Source organism: Acanthaster planci, linkage group LG13, assembly GCF_054643075.1.
Source record: "Acanthaster planci isolate LZ-2023a linkage group LG13, COTS_SCS, whole genome shotgun sequence".
In the NCBI taxonomy this organism is placed as follows: Eukaryota; Metazoa; Echinodermata; class Asteroidea; order Valvatida; family Acanthasteridae; genus Acanthaster; species Acanthaster planci.
Window position 1 is genome coordinate 9,324,324 of NC_141789.1, and position 27,874 is coordinate 9,352,197.

The following is a 27,874-nucleotide window of genomic DNA, read 5'->3' on the forward strand; positions in this document are numbered from 1 at the left end:
GCGGCCTCCACATCCAAAGCATAAAAAGATGAAAACGTCACGATTCCGACTTGAGTCTGGTCTACGTATTAGCCCGTCAGAGCAGTTATTCATTTTCTATCCAGATGTTGACGGAGGATGTTGATTGACTAAAAGCAGGTCAGCTGACTCGGACACGGCGCGTTGGGGTGTTGTGACACGCATCAAAATGGATCAACTTCATCAGATCGAAGGCCCGTTTATTTCACACGGATTCGATCAGTGATCCTAAAGCCGGTTCTTTCTATGCGTACAGTTTAATAGGCGGGCCCGTTACTGAACAAGCGTCGGATCACTGATCGCAATCCGGATCCGCGTCAAACAAACAGGCCCCCAGTACGTTCAAGCCATAGTCTCTCAAAATATGGTAAATAACGCTGAAAAACTTTCAAGAACAACAGAGGGGAAAAATACGGACCCCAATTTCACTTGCACGCATCGTACTTTTCAGCCGAAGCCTTGTATAATCGGTTCCTACACTATCGCGGTAACTCTATTATCGTGGTATCGGAAATTTTTAATTTTGCATTGCCAGTTAGTTCCCAATCGGCAATATTTGCCCAGGTAATCAATAATTTATGGCCTGAGGATACGTTTTCTTGAAACAGTGAGAAAACTTCTGCATTTTCCGTAAATTTGACAGTGTTTAATAAAAGATGTAACTTTCCCGAAATTCCCGTACTTTTACCCTCCTCGCCTGGAGCAATTAGCGAATAATTACGTTGGTATTATTGTCGCAGTTTTTTGCTTTTCTAATACATTTTGAAGTATCTGCAACGGATATTTAGAATTTGTAACATAAATTTTGAAAAAAATAATTCAGGTCTAATGGGATGGTTATATCTCTCGGAAAATTAAAACTCAGCAAGTAGACGCAAAACACCAATTTAAGTAATAAGATGAATGTCAAAGTTGTTGCTACATTCAACTTGAAGACTTGCGTAAACAAGTTCTGGTGAAAAAAAATGAGTCATTCCTTTTCGGATTAAACAGTACAAGGTAATGCAGTAAAATATTGTTCCCATCCCGTTGTCTCGGCGTTTGGCATCTTTAACGAGGAGACTGGAAAAATGGAGTCAATTACAGGTAAAAATGGAAGAGAATCATAAATGAGGCTAATTTGTTTCCTCTTAAACAAAACCATCCTTGTTATCCTTATTTTATTCTACTGTCGTTGAAACTATTTCTCAATATCGCGTTAATAGATAGAGACCGCACCTTCGCTTGCATACGGTGCGCACACAGATTTTCTGAGCTATCGTAGAGGAAAATGAATCGAACCACAAACAAATTTTTTGAATCATGTTAAAAAGTAAGAGTTAAACATTAGCAGGGATAGGATAATTCAGGGAGGTGAGCGAGCAGTCTTTATTTCGATCGGGAAATGTGATAACTGCCGCGATAATAGAGTAACCCATCCTAAATACGACAGTAGACGCCCGTTGATTGCGGAAAAATCTGTAGGTCAGTACGAAGTCGTCTTGATAATTAATATTTGAATCTGCACATGTGTAATGATAGATACTGTGACGTGACAGAGGGCGCTAGTCACTAGGCACGGTGCAAAGATATAGATGGCGCTCTGCCCAGTAACAGAGGCAGATGTTAGGCGCGCATAGCTGTGTGTTAAGCAAGCGCGGTGCATAGGCTCCGCCTTGTGCGTTGTGCGATAGGGCAGCGGAAGTCACTGCTTAGTCACGTGAGCACGTGCGCGGGCGTGGTCAGAGCAGCGCGAAAGCTATAAAAGGCGCGCGTAGGCTAGGCTACGATTAGTGGTCCTGATAAAGGGCTGATCCTGAGGTAAGGGTCGAGAATCCTGTGTAAGGGTTAAAGTCACCTAGCCTAGTGTGACTGTGCCTAAGTCCGAGTGGTGCGTGTGCTGTTGAGGGGCTCGGTAGGTTGAGGGGCTAATTGGTGGTGCGGTATAGTTCCTGATAGGAGCTTGCGGTCGATGCAAGGGTGGATTGCTATCTCGTGACGTGAGTTGCGTGTAGCGCAGCCCTGACAATAAGCCCCGTAGACTTGCTAAAGTCCCTGATTTGGCACTGGATGCCCGCAATTAATTGTGGTGTTCACTGCTCTGGGTGAAGTCCGGTCACGTATAATCACGCAGTTTCCCCGTCAATAGCGCCCTCTACTGGTTGAGTGTATTGATGAATAAACCAGCCGCTTGTGAATTGTTGTATATAAGTCAGGAGTCCAGGCGAAGTTTATTTCGAGTCAGGTCTGTCCGGGTTACGTCATTAAGTTTCGACCAATCAGATTAGCCATCATCTCGACGAAGACCAACTTTCTTGGGGGACGGTATACTTCGGTCCCAACGGACTCGTCCCTAGCCGCTCAGGGACTCTCCGGCGTGCCGTCCGACGCACCGCACCTCGAGGAGGAGGGCGCCCTCGCCTTCGTCGGAGGGGCGCGGCGCCACAATACTGTCTGCAAAAGACTATAGATCCACCTTTGGTACCATTTCCAAGTGCTATCCGCTGTTTTCTTGGTGTCTATCTCGGCTCTGTTTCCGTCTTTTTTTCTCAGACAGACGCAAAATCGTACATCAGTATTTATCGATACATCTACATAAACACACATCTACAGATACATGTTGAAAGTGTGAGCAGGGTCGAAATTATAAAATGCAACCGCAAAAGCGCTTGCCCATATAAAGCTCTTGCCGGCCATTTCATTCGAATTAAAAAATGAAATTAATTACCATTGATCACTTTTCATGGGCCGATGTTTTTCAAGTAGTGTCCCACTGGAAAGCTTTTAACAAAAAATTCCCACAAATTGCCAATTCAAATTTGAAATTTATTTTTCGAGGTGCGCCACCCCGACGAGCACGCACATCTTTATGGATGCTATTTTTGTGCCTTTTTACACTTAACACTTTCGCGCTCCATAGAAACACCCCAACTCCAATTTCGTCTAGATCCTTTTGCCTTTTAATGTATAACGAAAAGTTGCTTATTAGTCATCTTGGTACCAGACTAAAGTAACTAGTGACGTGTTCTGTACCCGTGTACTGCACCCATCATGCTGTACACATAAGCATAGGAACTTTTCTTCGTTCCGACAGGATTCTTAGATTCAGTTGGTTGTATGTATTGGTATATTTTGAGTTGAATTAAATCTTGATCTGATTATATCTGGTACAAGTCTCCTACTCTACAGTCAAGACTAAACTGTAAGTCCTTCAAGTTTGTACATGTATGATGCAAAATGTGTGTTGTCAGGTTGTGCAGTATGCAGATCGGCGTTTTGGCAAACTATAGAATCTGGAAATAAAGAACACACACGGAGGGCCTGTTTGTTTCAAATATGTCAAACTGGATCTCGATCAGTGATCCAAAAGCTGGTTTGTACTATCCATTGGGCTGGTTCTGGTGTCGGTGAACCAACGTTGGATCACTGATTACGATCTGGATCCGAGCGAAACAAACAGGCCCCTGGCGCTGTGTTCGTGAATTCAGAAAAGGCCATGGACATGATGGAGGAATACAGGGCATGTGTGACCACGACATGGTAGGCCTATGCAAACAGTACATGTGGTAGGGAAGGTAATAAATTTTTGAATTCTACTCAATAGCAAAATACCGCCACCCCGCACAATCAACCTCATAGCCAGGTAAGGTCAAAGTGTCATTCTCTTCTCAAGGGATTTTCACCTTTTACCCATGTAACCAGTCATTCCAGGAGTCGTTTTTTTTTAGAGAGGTGGGGTATTCTGCAATTACTCCCAAATTATTTTGTTTGTTTTATTTTTGATGTTGTCTTAAAGAGGATGTGGTAAGAAATATTTAGTTTGATATAAATTTGGATTCCATCGGACTGAAGTTGGGATTTTTGAGATGTTTTTGCACACACGTAATGCAGAGCAAACTGTGATTATTTTGTATACAACGAGTGTGGATTTTAACTGAAAGTTTAAAATTTATGTTTCTGTAAAATCTTTGTTCTTATTTGTGCCTTATTTCAATGAATCAAACGCTGGCTATACTTCAAATTTCAAAAACTTTGACATTGGAAATTAAATAGAGGAGCTACAGCTTGCCAAAAAAAAAGAATTTTAATCACAGTTTCTTATGTAAGAAAATGAGTTCCCAAATAAACAGCGCCCTCGCTCATTTATTCATGTCCGTGGTCCAGACATACGAAGCTGTCATCAGATCGTGTGTCAGTGTCATGAGTGAAGTGTCTTCCTTGCTCCATGGTGAATCCGTTTAAATCCTCCTTTTGCTGTAACAGTCACAGACAGTCATGAATTCCTTCCAAGACCAACGTACATGTACATGTAGCCTAGGCAGGCAGGCCCAGCTGTCACACATGTAACTGCCACACTGACTGCTTGTTCAGCACGCCCACATTGCCCAGCAGAATTTATGAAAGAGTGCCATTAAAATTTACATAGAATTATGGGAACTTGGCGTTAGTTTTGTGTCATGGATACTAAACTGTTGTCTCATGCTGATGTCATTGTGTTGCTGTCCTTTGAAAAATGAAACAGGTTGGACAAGCACCCATTTTAAAACGTGATGTGTATGAAAAATTGGAAAGATTCCATATACACTGTATACAGGTACCACCATTTTTTCCCTGCAGTGACCTATAACCCTATAGGGGTTTGAGCACAGGGTGTCAAGTGATGTCCATACATATATATGGATTTTTTCTATGACATTTGAAAATTTTGTTTGTCCAATACAAAACGTCTTCCTGTTAATGGGTCCAAGCAATGATTTTATTTTTGTCGACACCCACTACCTCAGGGATAGAGCTAAATTAGACTGTGTACTTCAGAAAACCACGTTATATTTGTATGATGTTTGGTATAGCAGTGTTTGTTCCCTCTTGTGCTGCTAAAAAACCTTAAAAGCACTCCAAGATTTGAAGCTCTGTGTGCTTTTCAATGACCTGTCAGAAAGCAAGGGCTTATGTAATGTTCTTCAGTACACAGAACCTAAGCACAGAAAAACTAGACGAAAACTGAAATACGTACTTTAAAGTACGCAAATTTCCTTTGCAAAGATTCAAAATTGTTTTCTGTCCTTGTCTCTGGCAGTGAATTTTGGGAGGACACCCAGGCTTGCCAGTAAACACCAGGAGGCAGGAGCCACAGGCAGTCATTACTTGGGAGTTAGCTTGAGAAGTGAACCACCTGCAACCACAAGGATGAAGCTGTTTGCCATAACCGTGCTGTACAAGGGGCAGAGCAATGCAGTCTCCCTGTCCAGTGCTTATGATCTCAACTCCTTTGGATACTTCCAGAAAAGGAGGTAGAATCCCTCTCAGAATTTTTTTTAATTGCTAACCTGAATTTTTTCAAGGAATAGTTGTGACATTACATTAAAAAATTGCTCTCATTTTGTTGTCTTAACCCTAACAGTCCCGAATGCTACAAAGTACTACTTAGTAGTAAAATGTAGTACTCAGCCCTGTCGCTTGTAAGAGGACATGACATCATTATTCTCTGAAGCCATAAAATGCAATAGAGAAGACAATGTACCATGCAGTGCTGTGGCACCATGAATGCATGGTTTCATTGTTCTCTGTACGAGTAACAATGGAATAAACCTAGCCAGAAATAGTAATTTGTAGTGCTACGTCCTTCAGGCTCAGAGTGTTACATAGTATTTTGTAGTACTGAGTACTCTAAGCCAAACAATGCCCGGTACTGTTAGGGTTAAAGGGTCTTTGGGGCGGGGGGGCATGATTTTAAGTCAATCAAACTCATTGATGGACTTGGCTCCACATATGCAGCAAGGTGTGAGACGGAGAGAACCCCCCCTGCTTTGTGTTGGTCATTGTCTCGCAGGAATCTGGGGAATTCCTTTCAGACATCTTGGGGGGATGTGTTAAGTAACAATAGTCTGGAATGTGTATAGGGATTGGACATGTTGGGGGGGTACCCCTCTGTCTCATTTCTTGCTGGGTATATGGCTCCATCAGTTAAATATGAGGTCGGTGCATCGGAGGGTTCCTAGACCCCATGGGGTTGTTTCTCTATATGCAACCCAATGCAGTGGAAAGCATGGACATCGGGGTAATATGGAAGGGCTGCATAGCACCGTGATCAGAATAATGACGAGAATATAATATCAAATCATTGCTCTGAAATATGCGATTACCGGGCTTTCAGTAACTGGGTACCTTCTTCAGGGCAAGCAGATTCAGTTCTGAAAAAATCGGAAAAATCCACAGTTGTTCCCCCCGGATGCAGCGTTCCAAGTTCGAAAATGACGCGCTGCTCCAGTTCCTTACGCTGTACATCAGATGACGCTTTCCGCAGGATGCAGACGCTTACGTCACCGAGGGTATGTGGCGGCGCGCAAAAGTGCTGCGCAACAGTGAGGCAAGATGTTTGTTGGCGCACACTGCGCAAGTGTTCCGGGAAGCGGTCACCAAGGTTACGCTTGGTCTCTCCAATGTACAGTTTACCACAGTGACGACATGTAATGCAATAAACCACATTACTTGTAATGCATGTATGATCCCCCTGTCTGCTGTAGCTACCCCAGGGGCTGACGACCGACGGGCTGTTAACTATGTAGGGGCAGGTGTTACATCTGGGGCACTTACGAGGGGAATTGCTGCCTGCTTTTGACGGCGAGACGGAATCCAACCAGGAATGTACAACCATGTCCCTAACAGAACGATCGCGCATAAATGCGCAAATCGGGGGTTCGGCGAAAATGAAAGCTGTGGCCACATCATTTCCGAGTGTACTGAATTGGCTTGCCCTGAAGAAGGTACTCAGTTACCGAAAGCTCGGCAATCACATATTTCAGAGCACTGATTTGGTATTAAATTCTTGTTGTTATGGACATCAGGGTGTCAGGTTGGTGTAGCGGTACATGTACTTTCATAGCCTGGGTTCGATTCCTGGCTTGGTTTCACACGTGGATGAAGTTTGCAGTCCTTACCTGATTTGGTGGATTTGACCCAGAAAATGTTATTCTTCTAGGGTTTTCCCTCCCACCTTCTGAAACAGTTACTGCTCCTAATCATCTTTTCTTCACGGATTGCCTCAGGCTTACATGTACATGTACATGGAACAGTGCCTTGGGTGCTTTGCAGGAATCTAAAGATGTTTAATTATCAAGTCTCGGCAATGTGTGCTGTTACACACAGTGCTCTCTTCCACATTAACCCCCCCCAGCCAACCGTGTTTAAGTCGCACAGCAGTACACTTCGTACAGAAATTGTGATGTTGAGACCATTCCATCAAAATGCTGCACAACCAGGCAACCCACATAATCAGATGATGGACTCCTTGTGGGAACAGCAGATGTCACTGCTTGGTCCTTGTGTGCTGTACTCTCAGGAACCACTGAAGGATACATTGCATTGTTACGCTGCTTTCTACATTATAAATATGTGTGATTTAGAGTGAGCTACCAAATTTCATCTGAATGTACACAAATGTTTGTGTGAACATTCCTTAGTTCTCTTGTGGTTCAGAAGGCTCAGGGAAAACACTCCTTTCTCCTCCCACTACACAATAGCTCATTTGAGCTGGAATTTGTGGGGAAGATTTCCTGGACTGTTCCGTTTCATCTTGCTATGATTAACCCAGACCCCAAATTTTCTCTGAAGTGGTGTTTCAGAGGGGCAAAAATACTGTGTGGGTGTGTGGCGTCCACAGATTATTTTCTGACCCGACATCATGTGGACTTGTTTTGTGTGGAGGTTCACTCGATGGATGCCTTGCTTCCACAGCAACTTGTATGTACCAGTTTTTGAACTAGAAGATCACACAATAGAGGAAGGATGCAGAAGGAGTTTGATATGCCTTGGCTCTAACATCTGGCCAATTACTGCTGTTTGGCATGCCTGGTATGTCCATAGCCAGAGCGCAGTGAACACTTGCTACGCACCATCTGTTCACAACCATGAGACCCCTTTGTACCCTATGATCGCCACTGCAATTTGTCGATGGTAATCTGCATCCTTAAAGCTTTGTGTACTGAGGTATAGGAAATTGAATATTCATGCTTTGTTGGTACTTGGTATGATATCATGACAACTTCAAATGTAATGCTTGCACAGTTGTTTGCATTATGCTGTGTACCCTAAATCTATATGTGTAGTCATTGCCCTTAATGAGCTCTTTGTTCTTTTGTTTACAAAATTTTGTGTTTCGTTTGATTCATTTTTGTTATGGCATTTGTTCAAAAGCTTATTTTATGAGATTTCATTTTATGAGATGTGATGAAATAACACATTTTGTTCCTAATGAACTAAGCTTTCCAGAAGTAGTGAACATTTTGTTGGCCAGTCTTAGCCAAATTCGTACCAAGTCTTTGAACACTGATGTGTTGGACGGAGGAGAATAAAATTACAAATTTTGCATGGATAATGGAACAGTGTATCAAAATTTTAAAAGTTTATTTACGATGACAAAAGTAGGTCTAATATCAGGGATTTTTCTCTCTCTGTTTCCTGGTCAAAGCAATAACTTTTATTCAATTTCAAGCAAAAAACTACAAGTATTGCTGGGATATTACAGGCCCCGCTTGTCCGGCTAAGATGCAGGCAGTAATCAGGCAGTTTTGGAATGTATCTAATTTTCATCTGACTCGGCAGCAACCATCATTAAACAATTTGAAGTGCCTGAGTTGCAACTCCTGTGTCCTTCCTCTATGATCACACCTACATGTGTTAATCACTTAGTGCCGGGGTACCCGGGTTTCAGGCACATCGGCTTTAGTCGGGAAGCCTGAAACTGGACAAAAGAGCTAGGCCTTATAACGAAAGACCATACTTGGCACAAAAGACCAAGGTGCTGGGAATTGCTAACATTTTTTCAGTTGTCAATAGCGGAGGAAATCCATCATTGTTTTGAAAGATTATACCACTGTTTGTGTCATTCAGCACAAACAAATTATCACCGGGGACAAAAGCGCTCCAGCACTCCATTGATGAGTGATACAATACCGCTGCATGCTAATCTGGCCCCTATTGAAAAGACGCCACCCGCGCACTGTACCAGTTTCGAAAACAAAAGAAACTTATGTATCACCACACAATCTGGGCTCTTTTTACCAGGTGGAAGGCCTGGCTGAAATACTCGGGCGTCAATAGATTTTGTCTGTTAGCTTAGAGTAGCCACCAGACAGTCATTCCTGTGGGTGTAAACAGCCAGTTAATGAAGTTATGATTTTTTGAAGAATTTTTAAAACAGAAAATCTTGAAAATCCCCCGGTTTTATGTCATGCAACTTCAAGTTACACCCGGCAGTAAGTGGTTACAAGTATTTAGGTGTTTGATATCAGCGCATTTTAACCTTTTCAATGTGAAGGTTGTACTTTGCATGAAGTTCTAATGGGTAGAAAACCAGTCAGAATGCTGCATAGTGGATGACAGAGCCCTATCAAAATCACTTACATGTACTTGACTTTACTCCACTATGTAAATGTTCATATACATTTCAGCAGTGTTGCCAGTTCTTGATAAAATGCCATGCTACATTGAATTTCTTGTCAGTCAATAAAAGTACATAAAAGGAGATATGGTAATCTTGCATTTGTCAACTTGTTTCTTAATCGCCTATTTCGAATTTTAATTTTTTTTTCTGAACAGTGCACAGGAGTTCATGAAATTCACATCCCGAATTGTAGTTGAGAGAACACAGATTGGCCTCAGGTCCACAGTAAAAGAACGAGGTTTGTAAAGAGTCTGCTTTTTTATTTGATGCTTATTCTGTATTTAGTGCATCTTACTTTACCTCATTTTTGGTGTCAAAGACATTTTCCTTGTCATAAACATTTGGTTTTTATTTTGATATTTTTTCTCTGACAGATTACGACTGTCACACGTACGTTCGAAATGACTCCTTGTCAGGAGTTGTCATCGCAGATCAAGAGTACCCATCTAGAGTAGCGTTTACAGTATTGAACAAGGTAGGCCATCGGAACTCTTCCATGGTTCTTTTCAGTTCTCTGAGACTTCAAAAAATCTAACTTCGTTTTGAAATCTTCGTGTGAATGAGAACACCCATTTTCCGCAAAAATACAATACAGTATAATCTCAATGACACAAAGTCGGTTTAGTCAAAACTCTGTTCATCTCAAAGATATACTTCTTTCCTGCCAAAAGAATAGGTTTTCATGAATAAAAGACCTCCACAACTGCAAATGCCCACACAGCTATAGGTACATCCACAAACCTCAAAAGTTTTTGCAAGGCCAATCTAAAGTACAAAAAGTGTAAAAAGAATGCAAGACTGTCTTTGTGAACATTACTGCTAAGCTTACATCTTTCCACACTGGGACTCTGGCATGCACGCTGCCACTGTGATGACTAGTGGTATAAACCACCCGCTAACCAACCTCAATAAATACCTGACTTTCAAGCTTTCTTAATTGCTGCTGTGGGTCCAATTGTAGCCTTCGCAAAGGCAGTCCAATCGCTGACTCTTTGTGGTAGCCATGTGACCACAAAAGGAACTTTCATGTGACCAAACTCACACGTAGAAAAACCTGAGTGAAAACCCTGAGCATGCATGGGGCATCATGCTATAGACAGGATTGACCAAACAAGAAGAAAGATTTTCTGCATGAAGGTATGAAGTTGAATTAGTTTATTGTTTACTTCAGCAGTACACAACACAACAGAACTGTTAGGTAGGAACAGTGTAAAATCTCATTAACCCCTTCTTGTCGGGAATTTCTTTCCGAAAGCTGACTCCAAGAATTCTAGCTTCGCTTAGCCACGAAGGCCACCTGCCAAACCGCAAATTCTCGGTTTGTGGCCCAGCGTGCTCTGCACACTTTGAATTACAAAGGCTGATTTGTCGGTGGCATGTGGCTCTACTCACCCTTCCACATTCCTGTTGCCTCTTTTCAAAGTGGGGACTATTGTGAATTTGGTGATTATGATGCAAATTTGGTCTCTTCATTTCTGGGCTACACACAAAGACCAATTACCATATACACAAGAGCCAGGGTCTGCCTTCTTTCACTGTGTTCGCTCGAGCGTGGGCTGAGAATAATAGCTGAAAAGTGGGCTGAGGATCTCAATTTCTACGGCGTGTTTTAACGCGTCCCGGCGTGAAGGGGTTAAACTGATGCTTTTGTGAGCAAACATGTGCCACAATTATGTTTCCACTAGCCACCCCAGAGTGAGTTACAAATGTGCAGGCGTGGCATATATAGTGTGGACCTCTGCATAAAAGAAGGCCTTATAATGCAGGGTACGATGGCGTTGTGTATGTGTGGGCATAATATTGACTTGACTATGTACACATGTAAAAGTCCAAAACTTTGTCTGCTCGAAAGATGGACACCTTGAAGTTTTGTTTCCATTCCCTGAGGTTCGATTTTACTCTAACAGTTGTTTTGACAATTAATCCCCCCAAAAAGGGATGATAATGCATGGATTTCAGATGTCAGATGTGTTTCATAAAGTTCCATTGGACTTTAATAATAATATACATTGTAATAATACTTGCTTATTAAGAGATAGTATTGAACAGGCTGTAAGTCAGTAAAAATGCATGAATACAAAACCTAAGAAATATAAAACATAAAATAAATAAAGATTGTAAAATGTGAAATGGCTAAAAGAGAGAGTTATTTTGTACAAGACGAAGTATTCCAAGTTATACAATGTGATTAATGAAAAAAAAAAGAAAAAAAGAGCTTTATGAAATAATTTTTGACTGGCTGTAAATTTCGGTCATTTGGCTTTCTAGATTGAGATTCTGATGCTAAAATGATTGTATTCATAGCCTGCTTTGGTCAAGATTTAATTTTGTTCAAATCAATTTATGGCAACAGTTTAGTTGAAAGACCTAAAGCTTGTGCTTGTCATACAAAGGATTGTTGAAATGCAAACAATGCATAATTTATGTGTACAATACCAGCAGGATATCAACATGTGAGTTCCTTACATAGCATACTCTGTGAATGGAATATACCGGTACTGATGCAAGTCAAAGGAAAATCTAATTTATTAGTACATCCACTGATATTTAGAATTAGAACTTGATTTTAGGCCAACTGTTTCTGGGATGAGTTGATCTGTGCGAACATTGTAGGATATTGTAACTTTGAATAAAGGGAGAGATTAGGTGAGATACTTTGAGTTGGTCTCCACGCCAACTCTCTCGTTCTTTTCTCTTTGTCAACTTTGTAGCACTGGTACCTGACAGCCTGTCTCTTGTTATCTGCAGGTCTTAGATGAGTTCTCCACTGAGGTGTCCAACAGCAGGTGGCCCACTGCGGCCGAGGACTCAATAACATTCAAGAATTTGGAAAAATACCTTGAAGACTATCAGGTACATGTAAGCTTGGCTCATCTTATGTTGTAGTGCTTCCACATTCTCATGTTCACCAGCTAGCATTGATGATCAGTTGGGAGGTGTGAAGTGTTGGACAAGGTATTGGATTCTGTTGTGAGTGCAGGGAGTTGGTCGATTACCATTTTCTATTGAGAGGTCTTGTATCCTGTTTGGCAGTCAGCAGCAGTGCAATAACTACCAGGTCATTTTGGCTGGCAACCTTGAACTCTGAGATGGTTTAGCTATTTGTTACACCGAGTTTTCACTTTGAAAATTCTGTGATTGTGTTAAGTTCTCGTGAAAAATGATGTTCAGTTCAAGGATTGAGGACTTCTAGGATTAATAGACTAACTTGGCAAACAGAAAATAGAAGCCGTTACTTTGACAGTACCATGCTTGTAGTATGTACATTACATAAATGTACCTCTTTCACAGATACGGTATCCTGACTCCCCCATGCTTGCGTGAGTGTGATCCCACTCAAGCAGGGGTCTCTCCTCCAGTAGACCGATCCATTAAGACTGCTCCAGTGTGTTCTGACCAATCACAGCCATGTGTGCGCAAAAGTCCGACATGCGTGCATGTGTGTTACGATGCGCACAGCTGTAGCATGCAGTGTGGCATTGGAAGAAAGCCCATGTGTGCAGTGGGAAGGGCATAATGGTTTGGTCTGTTAGCTGGCAGTCATCCGTTTGACCTCAAATAATTAAAGACGCACCCTTGTCGCACTGTAATACGCTCATAGACACTACCTCACATAAGGCCAATGCAGCATACCTCACCACTGTGTCTCAATCCTAGGACAATATCAGAGAATCCCACCTGGTGGGAATATGAAAAAGGTTTCCACTTAAGCAGCATTGGGATCCGTTGATGACACTAATTGAAAAATGTTAAAAGGCACCTCAATCACACCCATGATGTAGAGTCTAGAAGGCCATGTCCAAAACAGGCTCATACAGCTTCAACTATGACATTGTCAGCAAGTGTCCACATAGTTGCAATTGGCAAAGACTGAGACAAAACTCTAGAAACATATGGATCCTTAGCCTCATGCCCTAATTGCGGCCTTGTCACTTGACCTTTTCCACCACAGAATCCAGCCAAGGCAGACCCCATGATGAGACTACAGAGTGACTTGGATGAAACCAAAATCATCATGGTGAGTGTCTAGGAGCAGAGTTAGAGCAGCGATTCTGGACTCGCAATGCCCTTAATCAGCTTGTAGAGATCATTGAATCCATTGGCGGCCATTTTACTGAGCCGAATACAAAGCTTGCCTGGCAATGCCCGCCTTTGTTTTCCCTGGCGTCAACAGGTACAATGGCAAGCGAGCCAATCCGTGCATTTGTGTTCGGCTCAGTCAAATGGCCTCTGGTTGGCTTCTATTTCATTTAAAGGCATTGCAATCCAGATTTTGTTATACATGTATACATCTGTGGGTTTTATGTACACGTAAGAACAGTGTCCTATTGTCATGGAAATACATGTACTATTAGCATACACAGGGCCATGCACGTTGGGCTTGGGATGTGCTGGACACTCGCAGCCAATTTCTGTTTAAATGTCAATCTTCATGTCTGTACCCGTGAACTTAGATGGAATATTTCCCATCAGCCTGTCTCGCCTTTGTTGGTGAAGTGGATGCTTCCAGTCCGAGCAGATTCCATGGAGATTCAAAATACTTGGTGGTGCCCTGCAATGCACACATTGATGGAACTGTGTGACTCACGAACTTGCGAACCAGCAATCAAAGATACCACAGTCATCAATCCATCGATTACCACCTTTCCTTCTTGTCGATTTGACACCGATTAGACTTTCCCTATCTTTTGTTTGTCTCTCCCGGCAGAATAAATTTGTTGCTTTCCAAATTTCAACTACTAAAAGTCACATGTTCCCTTTGGAATACATTTCATATTCTGCAGTTTATAGCGTACCTTGTTCATCTTTGTCCACAGCACAGTACAATAGATGCCATGCTACAACGGGGAGAAAAGTTGGACGACCTGGTAGCCAAATCCAATGACCTCAGTGCGCAATCAAAAACATTCTATAAAACCGTGAGTGATTGGTTTGCATTCTTGAATCATGTTTGAAGTCAAAGTCAGTCACAATTGTGATTTTTAGGTCTAAAGATCTTTGCCTTATGCTTTATTTGGTAAAATTGAATTGAATTTGCAAATATCAGGTTTTTTTTTGGGGGGGTGTCGGGGCAGTGTGTTGGGGCAGTGTGTGGGGGGTGTGTTAGGGTGGATGACTTGACGTGTTATTGAATGGCCGCCCAGAAGAATTTTTCCTTATGTGTAGTTTTGGATTCAAATTGCTGTGGTCATAAACAGGCTTAATATCACCAGTGTCATTTTTTAAATACACTTTTATGCTTGGTTCGGTAACCAGAAGTGTTTTGTACATTTCTTTTCCTCTTAGGCAAAAAAGACAAATTCCTGTTGCGTCATCCAGTAGAAAAAACCCTGCGTACCGCTGCAGAGGTAAGGACAAGCAGTCACCTTGGTGATTGACTCTGCCAGCTGGTTGATTAACTTGGAATACATGTAACATGGGCTTACAAACATTCCATGGTAATGAACAGGTGGCTCCTTTCCAGTGAGGGCTAGTCAAGATCATATCTCAGGTGAATCACTGAGACTATTAACTTGGCGGCCATCTTGGTCTGGCTCCTAGACCCTGTGGCATGGAATGTTTAGGAAATGGAGCCTTGCACCAGAGTAGCCAGTCTATGACGTCTTGCTTCTGAACCTCCTTTGAATTCTTAATTAAAGAACCTCAAAGGTGCTGCTGTTTATGCTACTCATTGTGGATGGGGCGTGTTGAGATACGTGTTTCTATATCTCGCTTGAGAGAGACTTTGCATATGATAGTTACACATGTGGATAATTAACTATTTTGAGCCATTGCCGGCTGTTGCATAGTCCAATAATGCAGCAGCATCATGGGAATATCATCATGAATTATGTTTACAGTGTCATCTAACAAGTGGTTCTATCACATACATGTACATGCAGAGTGGATAGTGAATCGTGTATGAAGTCGCAAGACCGTACAAACTAATGACTAGTCTGATCTGCTAATTGTATCCTGTCGCATGCCAAATCTCCTACTCCCCTTATTTTAAAGTAATGTGTAACAGAATTTGGCATCTTTCAAGATGAAACAGTTTTAATATACACGTACTTGTACATAAGTTTTTGTGGGAAATGTGTAGAGGTTTTCAAATATCAGTTAGAAGAATGATTTTCATTTTGTTGTTTTGGCACCTTTCGAGAGTAACATTGAGCGTGTTGCATTTCCCCAATGACCTCCAACGCACTTCATTTTAAGCATGCGCCGTTCGAATACCAAACTGGCTTACTGTCTGTCGATGTGATTTGTCCCAGTGAAACCTAAATGACGTGCCACCTATTTGTTTTCACATGGAGAGCTACTGGAGAGCGAAGTCAGATGGCTTTGCGTTTCACGTTATGTATAGTATTTTTGCCAGAAAATTGTAAATGCTCCTTTTTTCCTTCAGGTTGAAAGGTTGACTTATTTTTTAAGTCTTTTCCCTTCCCATGGAAAATCATTCCATCTTACCATAATGGCAAAGTAATTTATTTCCTCATAGCCAGGTCCCGTATGTCCAGAGTTTGTTTGAAATTTACCAGGGTAGATTGATGAATTAAAAATGTCTGGGAACCAGTGAAATTACTTCCCAGATTGTATTAAATTTAAACTGTCCTTTATTGCTAACACATCCTGCTGACCCCTCTTAAACATTTGTCTTGATTGCAACAGATATAAAGTAATATCAATCATAAAGAAGGGTAAAAAATGTTATGTACTCGGAGGTTCATTGCAGGGCATGTCTGTGAGTAGTCTCAAACATTTTAGAGGCAAAACACTAGCGCAGTGCATCTGCATACATTTACATTACAAGTACACATGAAAGACTTTACGTTGCCACCACTTTGAAATTTTACAATTGAAAAAGTCCAACAAATTGTGACGGTTAAAGCCATGCTCATGGAAATATTGTAGTTTCTTGGACATTGTGTTCCAAATATTCGATTGGTAAAAATGAGCTCTGGCGAATTTGCTTGTGATTTGCCATCAAATAATAAATTGGTATAAAAATTATTAAAAGTGTAAAACCATATTTATGATTTCTTTCTCAATGAGTAACCTGCTAAATTTATCCAAACTGTTTAAGGAAACTGGACAACTCTTAATACGGCTGCAGTTATCCATGTACACATTGTATATTAGTGTATATTTGAAAGATGTCTATGACCTTCCTAATCCTTAATACTTCTGAATGCTTTAGTAGGATTCAAATTTTTGGTTTGTTGTATGGCTAGGCAGTGACCCGAAGTATTGACAGTGCCCTGGGAATAACACATGCATGTATGGCAGCCACTTTCTATGGCCACACGTTACTGCCAACTGTAGCTGTTTGGTGACATCACTTCTGCCCACTTTTACTGTTAGTATTTCATTTTCTCAAATCAAGTAATGTTTGCCAGTTGGCATTGTCAAACTAGTTCTGTATTGGCAGAAATAAAAATATGGTCACTGTGTAATAGCACTTCATTTTAATCAATATCTTGTGTAAGTACCTGTACTTGTATATATGATGGGTGTGAATGGCACTATCGGTCGAAGAGCATAAAGGTGTAATTACATTGTGCTATCAATTGATCCCGCACAAAATCTCCAACTTTACTTTCCTTTTTTTAAAACTCTTCCAAACCGCATACAGAAAGAAAAGGCTAATAGCCGATGACAGAACTATTAGCAAATTGTGCAATAAGATCGACAGATCGCGCAAGATCGAGCCAATGCGAAGATCGATCAATTGACAAGATCGAGCCATTGCGAAGATCAACTGTTTGTGCTTGAAATTAAATACATAACAGCTTCATGATAAGGCACCGTACATTTTGAAACCTTTTAAAACATTACTGTGGTTGCTGGTTTTGTGTTGATTCCTGTATTATATTTGGGGACTCATTTTAAGAATGCATTTAATTGATGTTTTGGTTTTTCATTAACGAGCCTTGTGCACACAAACGCCCATTTATTTTGTAAATAACAATGTGGGAAATAAAAGTCACTGAATTGGCAAGATGGTCGTTCAGCGATGTTAATCTGGCTTTGGAGAAATGTTCATTTTATTTTAGGGTTTGCCCTTACATTGGAAATATTCACATACATATACATGTAATATTTTCAGTGTGGTCCAAGACTTGGAACAAGATCAAAAGCTTGTTTGGGCAGGATTCTAACCTATGACTTGTTGCTTATAGTGCAGAGTTTACCAAGGCATGGTGGCAGGCTCGAATCCAGTGTAGCGGGGAATGGCTACCTGGCAAAAAGATCAATTTAGCTTTGCGTCAGGGAGATGTTTCATATTATTAGTTATTATGAGAGGAAGTGGAGCACAGAATAATGTGACGCACTGCAGTATACATTATTGTGTGTTCTTCCGAGTGCGAGCATGATAACCAATTTATCTTCAAGCGAACTTGCCGCGCAGTAAAAATGTTATAAGGGGCCTATGCGCGCAAATGCGCCACCTTTGAAGTTGCAGTAAATTTTGCAGCTGTGCGTTTTGCTTGCAGCGTAGAATAGTGCGATGCTCTGAATTAGAATAGTGCACTATGCGGGGTTTGATACGAACTGTGCAATAAAGTTATATATCACAGTCTGTTGCCATGGATCAACCAATCAGAACTGAGAATTCAAGTTTACTTATAAGATAATAAGTATTGCCCTTACCCTAATGTGCATGTTGACACTGTATTTTCAGTATGGTCCGCAAGTTGTGGAAAAATCACAAGATAGACCTTTTTTTTGTCGAGTAGGAGACATATGCAAAAAGTAAATTTTTCTGTCACAAATACTAAATCTATTTAGATTTTGTATTACCCTTGACTCAAACACATGCCCATAAACCACCAGATCAAATCACAGGTATGAATAAAGTTGAAATGCTACTGGTATGTTATCTGCACTTTACAGACTGTTCCAATTGACTTTGGCTTTCATGTTCAAATGTTTTGTTTGATGGCTGAGTTCATACTCTCATTTTCATGTTGGAATGACTTACCTTGGAATGAAAACAATTTTAGCCTTTTCTCTTGATAACAATTGGTACCTATGGATTGCACACCAAGCCAACTTAATTGTAAAATGCCGGTGAGCTTTTTTTGGGGGGGGAAACAATTAACAAATCTAATAGAAAAAATTTGAAAACAAAAGTAAATTCAAGGTGACAAAATGAATAATTTCTACAAAAACCCTGGAAATGAAGGAATTATTTTTGAACAGTTTATCATCAGCCCCTCTATATTTTACACTATACAAAATAGTAATTTCAAAAGCCACAAAATACTTTGCAGAAACTGGGCTCCGAGTTACAAGTAAAATGAGTGGACGGGTTATATTCTAAGGCCAACAGGAAGGATGAAGCTATAACAACTGAAAACCCTGCGTATTAGAAGCAGTGAACAGTGGAGTAAAACTCCATGCTAAAGCAACTTGGCAACCAGAATAAGAGGCCAATCACTGTAATGGCACAACACCCATGGACAGGTGATATGCATGCTTTACTTCCTCTACAACCAATGGATTGTCGTGATTTGCTAACTGCACGTATACTGGTATGTCTAGCTTTAAGAGCACGTGTGTGAGTGCAAACCACCACATTACGACGTCTCCTCGGGTCAGTCTATCTGCCCTAAGCAGGACCAAGAGAGGGTGCCATTATCCTAGCAACGGAGGCTCCTTTGGTAAGCACTTCCCTTTCGAAGGTTCACAAATGACTATGACATACACACGTCACAATATGGCTCCCTTTTAACCGATTGAGTGGGTACTATCCGCCCCGAGCTGAAGTGCACACCCCCAACCAGCAAAAGAAAGACAGTACTCAGTGTGCTCCGCATCAAATGTGCATATACTTGCGCCCCTCATGGCGCGCCTATGCAGTGAGTAACAAAAAAACAGCCTCTTTTGTTCCGCTCGGAGCAGATTACTCAAAGTGAGTGGTTAATCTGTACTCATCCATGAACGTTGTGTAACCATTCTGGTTCCTGAATGACACTATCCGGTTCGTAAGTGACTTCGTCAAAAAGGCAGACGCGCCACGATTTGCAGGCTCCCATTGGACGATCGCTGAAGTTGCGCGTTAACTTCCTGTTCCATGTAAACGGCGATCAATGCATGTAACCCTATGTGCAGTGCACGTGTGCAGTGGGTGTGGTTTAAACTGAAGTGACATCACACTTACGAACCGGATACATAACATACAAGTACCTGCAGTGTTAGTTAGCCTTCCTGATATATAGAGTAGGCTGATTATATACAGTGCAACCAACAAGAGAAATGATCAAAGAGGAAGGCTACTAACCAGTAAGTTAACATGGCACATGACGGCAAAGTGAAAATGACATTTCTTTGTGTACGGGAATGTTTATCATTTAATTTTCTTTTTTGACATTAATCCTAATATTTTCCCTCACATCACTTGGTCGATACCAGCATTAAATTCAAATACAGACAACCAACTAAAAACAAAACTGCTCCTTTTGGCGTTCTTCAGAATGTGCTTATTTGTAATCAGAACTTTTTACATCACCACCAACTTGGACTTGACATTTGATTTTGACGATTTGATTCGATTGTATAGGACTCCAACAACTGTTTTGCCCATTGAGTCACAATTATTTTGCAAAGACTGGCACAACGCATTTAAAGTACAATTGATCTTTTCTCTGGCAACCATCTTGGAGATGTGGAATTCTGTTCCACAAAATTCAAAACTCTACAGACTTTGAATCAGGCACTTTTCGAACTCTTGCAGGCCAGCCCTCTGACTCATCAGGACAGCCCAGAATTAGACACTGGGAAATTGGAAATGGATAACACAGTTTGCTGACTCCCAGAACAATGAGGTCCAGTTTCCTATTGAAAGCAAAGTAGAAGCCACTTTCCCATTCAGTGTTGGAATCATTTCTATCTGTCCTGATGAGCAGTTCCCCAAGCTTGCTTAACCCCTTCGCTAAGGAGGACTGCTATTACCGCACCATTGTGTGAGGATTAGTGCATACCACACATACAGTCTATTCACCATGCAGCTGCTGGTTCAATGGGGCCTGCTGCTGGACAAAACCCTCCATTCAGGGCATACCACAGCCCAGCAGTCAGGGTCAAAATAATCCCACCATGAAGGGGTTTTAATTAATGGCTGGTTTGTCACTTATCTTCTAGGGTGTTGATGGGGGAAAGCACCCAGCTTATGTAGAGGGTGTTGCCTTGCATAAACAATGTCTGGCATTCCCATGTTGATATGATGAACTAACCATTAATTGGCTGACACAAGCATCTCTGCTACTGTCTCCAAATGCAACGAGAAGGGGCACTGTATGTACACTTTACAGACATTGTGTCTCCCTGAAGAATCTTACTTCCCCTACTTAGGCTTGGTCTCTTGATCGGTGACTCGTCGGATGTAGATAGCATCCTCCGGATGGTCCTGCTCTCCTTCTTCATACATGTAGGAGGATGCGATGGCCAGAACAGACCCGTCCTTGCTGAAAAATAGTAAGGAGTTCAGACATGGTCAGATACTAACGATTAGTCCGATGCCTACTCATCGCAACAAGGTGTAATTGGTGCACTAGTCTGAGGGTAAATTGTTGCGCTTAGAAGCCCAGAACAGCACTTAAAACTACCAAAAACCCAAACAAAATGAAGAAGTCCTACGTAAAAAAATGCTTCTGCCGATTCCTGCAGCAGCTGGCAGCCTTAGAAAGGCAGGATAATGCCAACACACCAAGAAGTCTCAAGACCGGATGTGGTTAAGAAGTCTATAACCAACGGTTGACTTTCAAAATTTGAGCAGTACAGAAGAGTGGCTGTTCTGCATCTTTTAATTACAATTACATGATTGACCAAAATTATTTCAGAAAAGAAATTATTTCAAACAATCCAAAACATCTAGTTGGAAATGAACACAAATATGCTGTAGAGATCATTTCTCATCATCCAAGAGTACACCTGTTGAATTGATTCATTTATAAAATGTTTTTTTACTCCATTTGAAAAATAGATGCATACATGCACATCTTAAATTGAATTGATAAGACAAAGATTATTTCTTGAAATGCTAGACTTTGTGGCAACGTTGGTCCTCTTGACTCACCTGAAAGCCAGTGACGATATGCTCGTTGGGTAGCGGTGAAACTGGCACAAGCGTTTCTTGTTGAACCCATCCCAGATGTTGACAAAACCATCTGAGCCCCCTGTGGCGAATGTGTTGTGGAGGTTGTGGAAGGCAATGGCATTGACAGGATAAATGTTCTCGATCCCATCCACCTGGGGGAGAAAAATATGTCCAACGATACAGCATGAACTTCAATTCAAAACACTCCGTAAGCACCACAAAACACAATTCATGTTGTCTCCCCCAAATGTGAGAACAGGCGAGGAGAATTTCACTGAAATGTAAAATGAGCTTGGACACGTCCTTCCACAAAATTGATGTACACTTGAAATAAAAACACACAACTGGCCTGAAATGCTCTGCAACACCTCACCCTACAAACTCATGGAGGCCTACAAGACGGAAGTGCACGACAGCTACATTTTGGGTCAGGGGAAAAAGTAGGGCATTGGGCAGACCTCCATTTTAGCAATGGGGAAATTTTTGGTCAGGGGAAAAAGTAGGGCATTGGGCAGACCTCCATTTTAGCAATGGGGAAATTTGGTAGAACCCAACAAAACATTTGTCGCAACCTTAATCTTGCCTTGACTGAATTAGCAATAAAGGGTTTTAACTGTGAGTATCACAGTTGGATGCTGGCATGATTAACAAGACGATTGGAACACTTCCCTTACCTTGAGCCGGTGACACTTGAAAGCGTACTTCTTCTTCTGCACCTCAGGGCTAGGGTCCAGGTACTCCACGGCCACCCGGCCCTCAATGCTGCTCAGGACGTAGCCCTGCTTGTTGGGGAAGGACCGGATGCAGCGAGTCTGGTACTTGAGGCTAGAGTCCCGACGCTGCTGGACGTAGCCCATATTACGCAGGTCCCAGACCAGGACCTTGCGGCCTGCTGTGCCCACAATGAGTCGGTCGCCAGACACAGCCATGGTGTACACCTGAAAAGTTTTTGAGTTTCTGAGATGTTATCTGACACGCACTGCAGCACACAAATTAAAAGCATACAGATATTGTGTGGATCTTATTATTTCACTACTTCAAGAGTTACTTGGAGGCCCATTACTCAAAAGAAACTCTGGCAACTTACAATGTACAACTCATTTTTTAAGGTGGGTTGCAAATATTAAATATTTCCAGTTCCTGTACACAGGCATGCAACTTGGACTTTATTAAAAAAAGGAGGAAATTCTAATCTTTGCAAGAGTATGTACGGTGTTTTTCAATTTTGAATGCCATTAGTGTGTAGTGAGAAACGAGGAAATCAGCTGATCCAAGGAAATATTGCAAGCCTGTGTAAAAATAGTGTGGGTCGTACATGTACATGTACCTTATCTGGCTGAGAGAAGGAGCCAGCATTGCAGGGTGTCCGAGGATCCCACAACTTGACTGTCTGGTCCCAACTTCCTGTCACAATGACATTGACATCTGAGCAGTACTCGACGCACTTCACCGGTGCCTCATGGGTACCGACCACACTTTCTGTACATGAACGAAACTAATGTTTAACTTCTCATTCCGTCAACTCAAAGAGTGCAGTTTTCTCCGTGTATAAACTCTCTGCTCCATGATATCAACACAGCATGACACAACATAAAAACTACAAGAAACTTACATCAATTTCTGTCACTTTAACAAATTTGTTTTTGGTACAGGTATTAAACTTCAATAATCCTCCAAACTCCACCACTGTGAAGAAACCAGTAACACATTCTTTGTACAGTAGAACCCACTGATTTGGTGCACTTCGACGTTTCCCTCGACTTTCCTCATGCAGGTTGCAATACCTCCTCGTTGAAAAACTTGGTTGCAAAATTCATAGTTAAATGATGGTACTATTGTCTACATTATACATATTGTTGAAACATTAGGACCACTTTCAGTGTCATGGAATTTAGTTTGAAATTGGGCACAGTCAGCAGAGTGTTCCCTAACATGGCACACTTAAAAATCTCCCAAAATTCCACATTAACATTTTAAGAAGCTCATTACAGTTGATAAATTCTAGTAAACAATATTCACATACACAGACTCTGCAAGTTTGTCCAAAAATTATTTTCTTATTTTGGTCGCATTAAACAAGAGTTCATTTTGCACTTCAAAAATGATACTTTGCAAAATCAGGCCACGAGATAATTAGGAGCTGTGCCACATTAGGGTACATGCACATTAACAATGCTTAAACTTTCAATAGGCTTCAAGCCCCCATGTACAATACATGTAAAGAAATTCTCCATCTCCATCTTTCCTCAGTCCTGCAAAATCCTTCAAGACTTCCTGGTGAGTTAGGAAGTACCTGGGAGGGTTAGGGTGAGCACTGTCTAAACTTACATGTACGTGTAAGTTAACAGTATTTCTTTGTCTAAAACATGACATATGAAAGCCAATAAAGTCAAATACCCTATTTGGGCAGATACATACATGTAGTTCAAATTATGAAACCCCTCAGTAGCAGTAAACATTGGCTACAATCTGAAAATCCAATCTTACCAGTATTTGTGTTGATGTCAAATGTCTTTAATGTGTGGTCTAGTCCCGCACTGTATGTGTGTGTTTGGTCCTGTGTGTTGATAATACATACATGTAATGACAAAAGTAAGATGAGACAAGTTACAAACAATGGTAAAAGGTACTGTCTGAAGCAACCAACAAGGAAAGAAATGTCATTGTTTTGCTCAAGTTGGAATCCACTTGGCTTTTGTTTTGTGGCCTGATTCTTCCAAGTGAAAGGTGCTCAACACACAAACAGCTCACCAGGAGTTACTCACACTGGATTTCTCATTTGAATATCAGTGTTAATAGGGGAAAAAAGGCAAGCAGTCGCAAACAATCCAACGTGGATAGTAAGGAAACTTCAAATTCTCACTTGAAAAATTTAAAAGGAATCAGCACAACATGAATAAGAAACATTCCTAATAACTTTGAACAACTAACAAACGGCAATTGAAACTAACGACCCTTCTTTTTTAGGGGCAGGGGGATTAGGATTCTGTGTACAAAGGTTAGTGCAGCCTTACATAGAAGCAACAGTCCAGTACTGCGTGGGTGTGATTGTACTTGGTACGCATGACGTTAGATTCAATGTCATACAGCCTGACTGTCTCATCCCAGGAGGACACCAGGAGAAATTGGGAGGTGTTGGGGCCAAACTTGACGGAGGAGATGCCATCGCCAGCACACTGGTTCAGCTTGTACTCGTTGGACACCTCAGGCATGGTCGGGTTGGTCTGGCAATGGCTCACTAGCAGTGGAAACAGTTCATTATATTTGTCACATCAATGCTATAAGGTCCTTAAAGCAAAATTGTGCTATAAGGTCCTTATTGGAAAATATTGCTTAAAAAAAATTGGTTGAGAAGATTGGATAAAACTCAAATCTACATGTATTGGTAAAAATAATTTTGACAATAAAACCGTTTGCCAGTCTGTTTCACTAGAATTTCTTTTATATTTAGAATAAGGCCCTAAGCCTATTTTTGAAAATGTCATGACTGCAGTAAGGACCTTATAGCACAGAGGGTTATTTTGTTCACAGTCACTGTGATTCCCAACAAACATGTACAGACCATGATATTTGAAAAAAATGTCCACGTCCTGATGTTGTCATTTTTCTACATGTGCTTTCTAATGCACGTCATGGGGTCGGTGAATTAAAAGCCTTATAGGAAAGTGGAGATTTAACAAAGCATGACTTTGCCCAGTCCAGAACATTTCAATTGGCACACCATAAAACATCAATGGCTTTGGTTGAATACTTTGGATTTAATCCCAGTAACCATGAATATCAATGAAGTGACATCAGTCACCTTAGATGCGAGGAAGAGCTACTGGGAAATTTTTGAAGACATACATGTACCTCATTGTCAAGTCTATGTCATCAAAAGCTGGGCTTGTCATTGGAGCATTAGTACCCATAGAAATAAGGGGCTCATCCCACGCTCCAGAGTGTGCCACAAACCCTACAGTTCTAGGGTAGGGTGTTTGGAGTAGTACGACTGACCAAAGTCAAAATCATAAAAAAAAAAAAACCAAAGAGTACAACACCTTACATGTACATGTATTTACCAGGTCAGGGACAACAGTTACATCTGGTGACATCACTTAACTGTACAACTGGGGCTTGATCAAGCGACTATGACAATACCATAGCTCTTCTTACATGTACATGTATAAGATCGATGTTGCTTGTTAGAATGCAAGAAAGTTTTGGTGGGTTGCTCCTTCTCCTTTCACTTTGGAGGCGTCAAAATAATCATAATCCTGTATTTCATTCATGTTTAATTCATATAATTCAGCAGGCTACAATTTGCACAAAGATGTGGCCTATGTCAATGATGGACATGTGGACCTATTTTATGTTCCAAAAAGTGTATCGATACATTATAAAGTCATTTGTTTTACATTGAAAAAAGAAACACAAAATGATTCTCTGGGGTTACCTGTTTGTGCTGTTTAATTTCAAATGGAAACACAAGAAGTGACTCATTGTTCAATTCTTGCTTTAGTTTTTTGCATTATTTGTGTAGGCCTAAATGAAAATGACTTGTTTTTCAATCTTTCTTTCACGATTCACTCATTTATTTTTCGTTTTCAAATTGAAAAACAAATGAACAAAATGTTAACGGACCATACATGGACCCTTCTCCCAAACTAAGGTTGGCACAACTACAGTCACTCACCTTGCCTACCTCATAGCCGCGGATACAGAGTCACACTTCCACAAGGCCCACATTGGACTTACTAAATTCTTCTGCCTTCCCCATTCACTTTGCGTTGCAGGACAGCACAAGGCCCACTTTGTATTCCACACTGGACTAAGACACTTTTTTTTAGTCTTCCCCTGCTGAGTTGTATGTAGTTCAAGTGAGTGCTTCGTTCTCAAAAATTACTTCAATACTGTACAAAACACATACATGTACCTTGATGCAGCGAGCAAGGATAACCCAGAAGTTGAACAACCTCCACTTGACTACATGTACGTAGCCACTGGATTTTTAGGGGGTATTTTCGCATGGCGGGGTATTCTGCAATTACTCCCTAGGGTTATGCATAAAAATGCATTGCTTGTCATCCAAATCCATACCCAAAACTGTGGGGTCCCCCGCAGTTCAAGGGATACCAAACCAATGTACTGACTACTGTATTGCAAAGGTCAGTACTTTCAAATTTGTTATTTTCCATGTTTGCACACAACCATTAACCAGCAAAGTAGCATCTTAAGACGAAATAATTTCGCCCTTCTGCGCCCCCTTTCAGAAACGACTGGTATTTGTCATGACTACAGAAATAACAGAGCCCAAAACTAAGGCACAACACTGACGTGCACAAGGAGTGTCGGAATAAGACGCATTCCAGTTTACCCCACAAGAACAAAGCCTAGCGTATGATTCCCCGTGACGATAGGCTTAGTTACGTGTAACTGGACATCGCCACAAGGCATCATCAGTATCAGTGAACATGCCAGATAAACTGTCAGAGGGACAATAGCGACTGCACTAATGCTAAGTAAAATACAACGATAGAAAAAATACGTACCAATCGTGAAATGTGGTCAAATAAATAACAACTGACACAGAACGTACCAGCACTCGATCTTTTGTCGCCTCGAATTTGAATTGCACGCTTGTCGATATCGTTGTGTAGCCTGGTTCCCAAACGTCCAGTTGATACCTTATCACAAACTGTATTATCTTGGCAAGTCACGAGCTGGGAAACAGACTACAAGTTCAGAAACCAACACGTGGGCGTGGCATTTTTTTAGGGGTGACGTGAACAATGCAAGATTATTTCATTTTGTGAAGGCAAAGTTCATCTGGGTTTTATTATATCCTCTAATATTGAAAGTATACGCCGTTTTCAATAAGCCTTTTTGCTGCATCTACACTCCAGAGAAGAGACAAGGGCAAATCCGGAACCACAGGGAGGGGGCCTGGGTGGGAACATCTTTGAATCTTTTATGTAACCTTTTGCTTTTCTGAGGCGTGAGGTTACATTTTAGGTATTTATACATGCTTTTGGAATGGAGAGAAATTAATGTAGACAAGACTTGCCTTTTTAAAAAACAACCAACCCCCCCACCCCAACAAAGAAACAAACACCACACCCAACACCCCAACAACAAACAAACAACCCAACAAACAACCAAACACACCACACACACACACAAAACAGGCTCCTTCCTGGGGGGGTGTGATCATGACCCCCTCCCCCCGCTGACCTGTCCTCGAGTAGAAAGGTTTTTTCTTTTATCAAATCACGTTTTGCCAAAATACACGAACACCATGCTTCCATCTGCAGGTTGGAACCTGTCACAGTACAGAGAAACACCCTAACTAGCCATGCACTGGATCAAAGCAT

General features: G+C 41.3%; 2 protein-coding genes across 4 annotated transcripts; one reads left to right on the plus strand and one right to left on the minus strand.

The window, feature by feature from the left end:
• The first annotated feature begins 3,004 nt into the window (after window positions 1-3,004).
• Window positions 3,005-17,442, plus strand: LOC110987886 (synaptobrevin homolog YKT6-like). Of its 2 annotated transcripts, XM_022251021.2 has the most exons (9): window positions 3,005-3,199; window positions 5,075-5,288; window positions 9,595-9,677; window positions 9,814-9,914; window positions 12,188-12,292; window positions 13,392-13,457; window positions 14,257-14,358; window positions 14,726-14,787; window positions 16,654-17,442. In XM_022251021.2, exons 2-8 carry the CDS (start codon window positions 5,185-5,187, stop codon window positions 14,759-14,761), a joined length of 597 nt encoding a protein of 198 aa, XP_022106713.2. In that variant the 5' UTR covers window positions 3,005-3,199; window positions 5,075-5,184; the 3' UTR covers window positions 14,762-14,787; window positions 16,654-17,442. The 2 variants fall into 2 exon arrangements, with proteins under 2 accessions (XP_022106713.2, XP_022106712.2); XM_022251020.2 differs by having other exon boundaries at window positions 14,726-17,442.
• Window positions 17,443-18,603: 1,161 nt separating this feature from the next.
• Window positions 18,604-27,184, minus strand: LOC110987901 (mitotic checkpoint protein BUB3-like). Of its 2 annotated transcripts, none has more exons than XM_022251058.2 (7): window positions 27,100-27,184; window positions 24,536-24,759; window positions 24,009-24,078; window positions 22,849-23,000; window positions 22,196-22,459; window positions 21,501-21,673; window positions 18,604-20,889 (listed from the first exon to the last, which is right to left on the minus strand). In XM_022251058.2, exons 2-7 carry the CDS (start codon window positions 24,731-24,733, stop codon window positions 20,769-20,771), a joined length of 978 nt encoding a protein of 325 aa, XP_022106750.1. In that variant the 5' UTR covers window positions 24,734-24,759; window positions 27,100-27,184; the 3' UTR covers window positions 18,604-20,768. The 2 variants fall into 2 exon arrangements, with proteins under 2 accessions (XP_022106750.1, XP_022106749.1); XM_022251057.2 differs by having other exon boundaries at window positions 27,053-27,177.
• Between the last annotated feature and the right edge of the window lie 690 nt (window positions 27,185-27,874).

What these genes read in the sequence shown, in the direction of transcription:
- LOC110987886 (XM_022251020.2), top strand. Translation starts at nt 5,185, where the DNA reads ATGAAGCTGTTTGCCATAACCGTGCTGTACAAGGGGCAGAGCAATGCA. An exon ending in CGTTTACAGTATTGAACAAG is followed by an intron (nt 9,915 to 12,187) that starts GTAGGCCATCGG and finishes TGTTATCTGCAG; the next exon opens with GTCTTAGATGAGTTCTCCAC. An exon ending in AATACCTTGAAGACTATCAG is followed by an intron (nt 12,293 to 13,391) that starts GTACATGTAAGC and finishes TTTCCACCACAG; the next exon opens with AATCCAGCCAAGGCAGACCC.
- LOC110987901 (XM_022251058.2), bottom strand. Translation starts at nt 24,733, where the DNA reads ATGCCTGAGGTGTCCAACGAGTACAAGCTGAACCAGTGTGCTGGCGAT. An exon ending in TACTGGACTGTTGCTTCTAT is followed by an intron (nt 24,079 to 24,535) that starts GTAAGGCTGCAC and finishes ATCAACACACAG; the next exon opens with GACCAAACACACACATACAG. An exon ending in TCAAGTGTCACCGGCTCAAG is followed by an intron (nt 21,674 to 22,195) that starts GTAAGGGAAGTG and finishes TTTCTCCCCCAG; the next exon opens with GTGGATGGGATCGAGAACAT.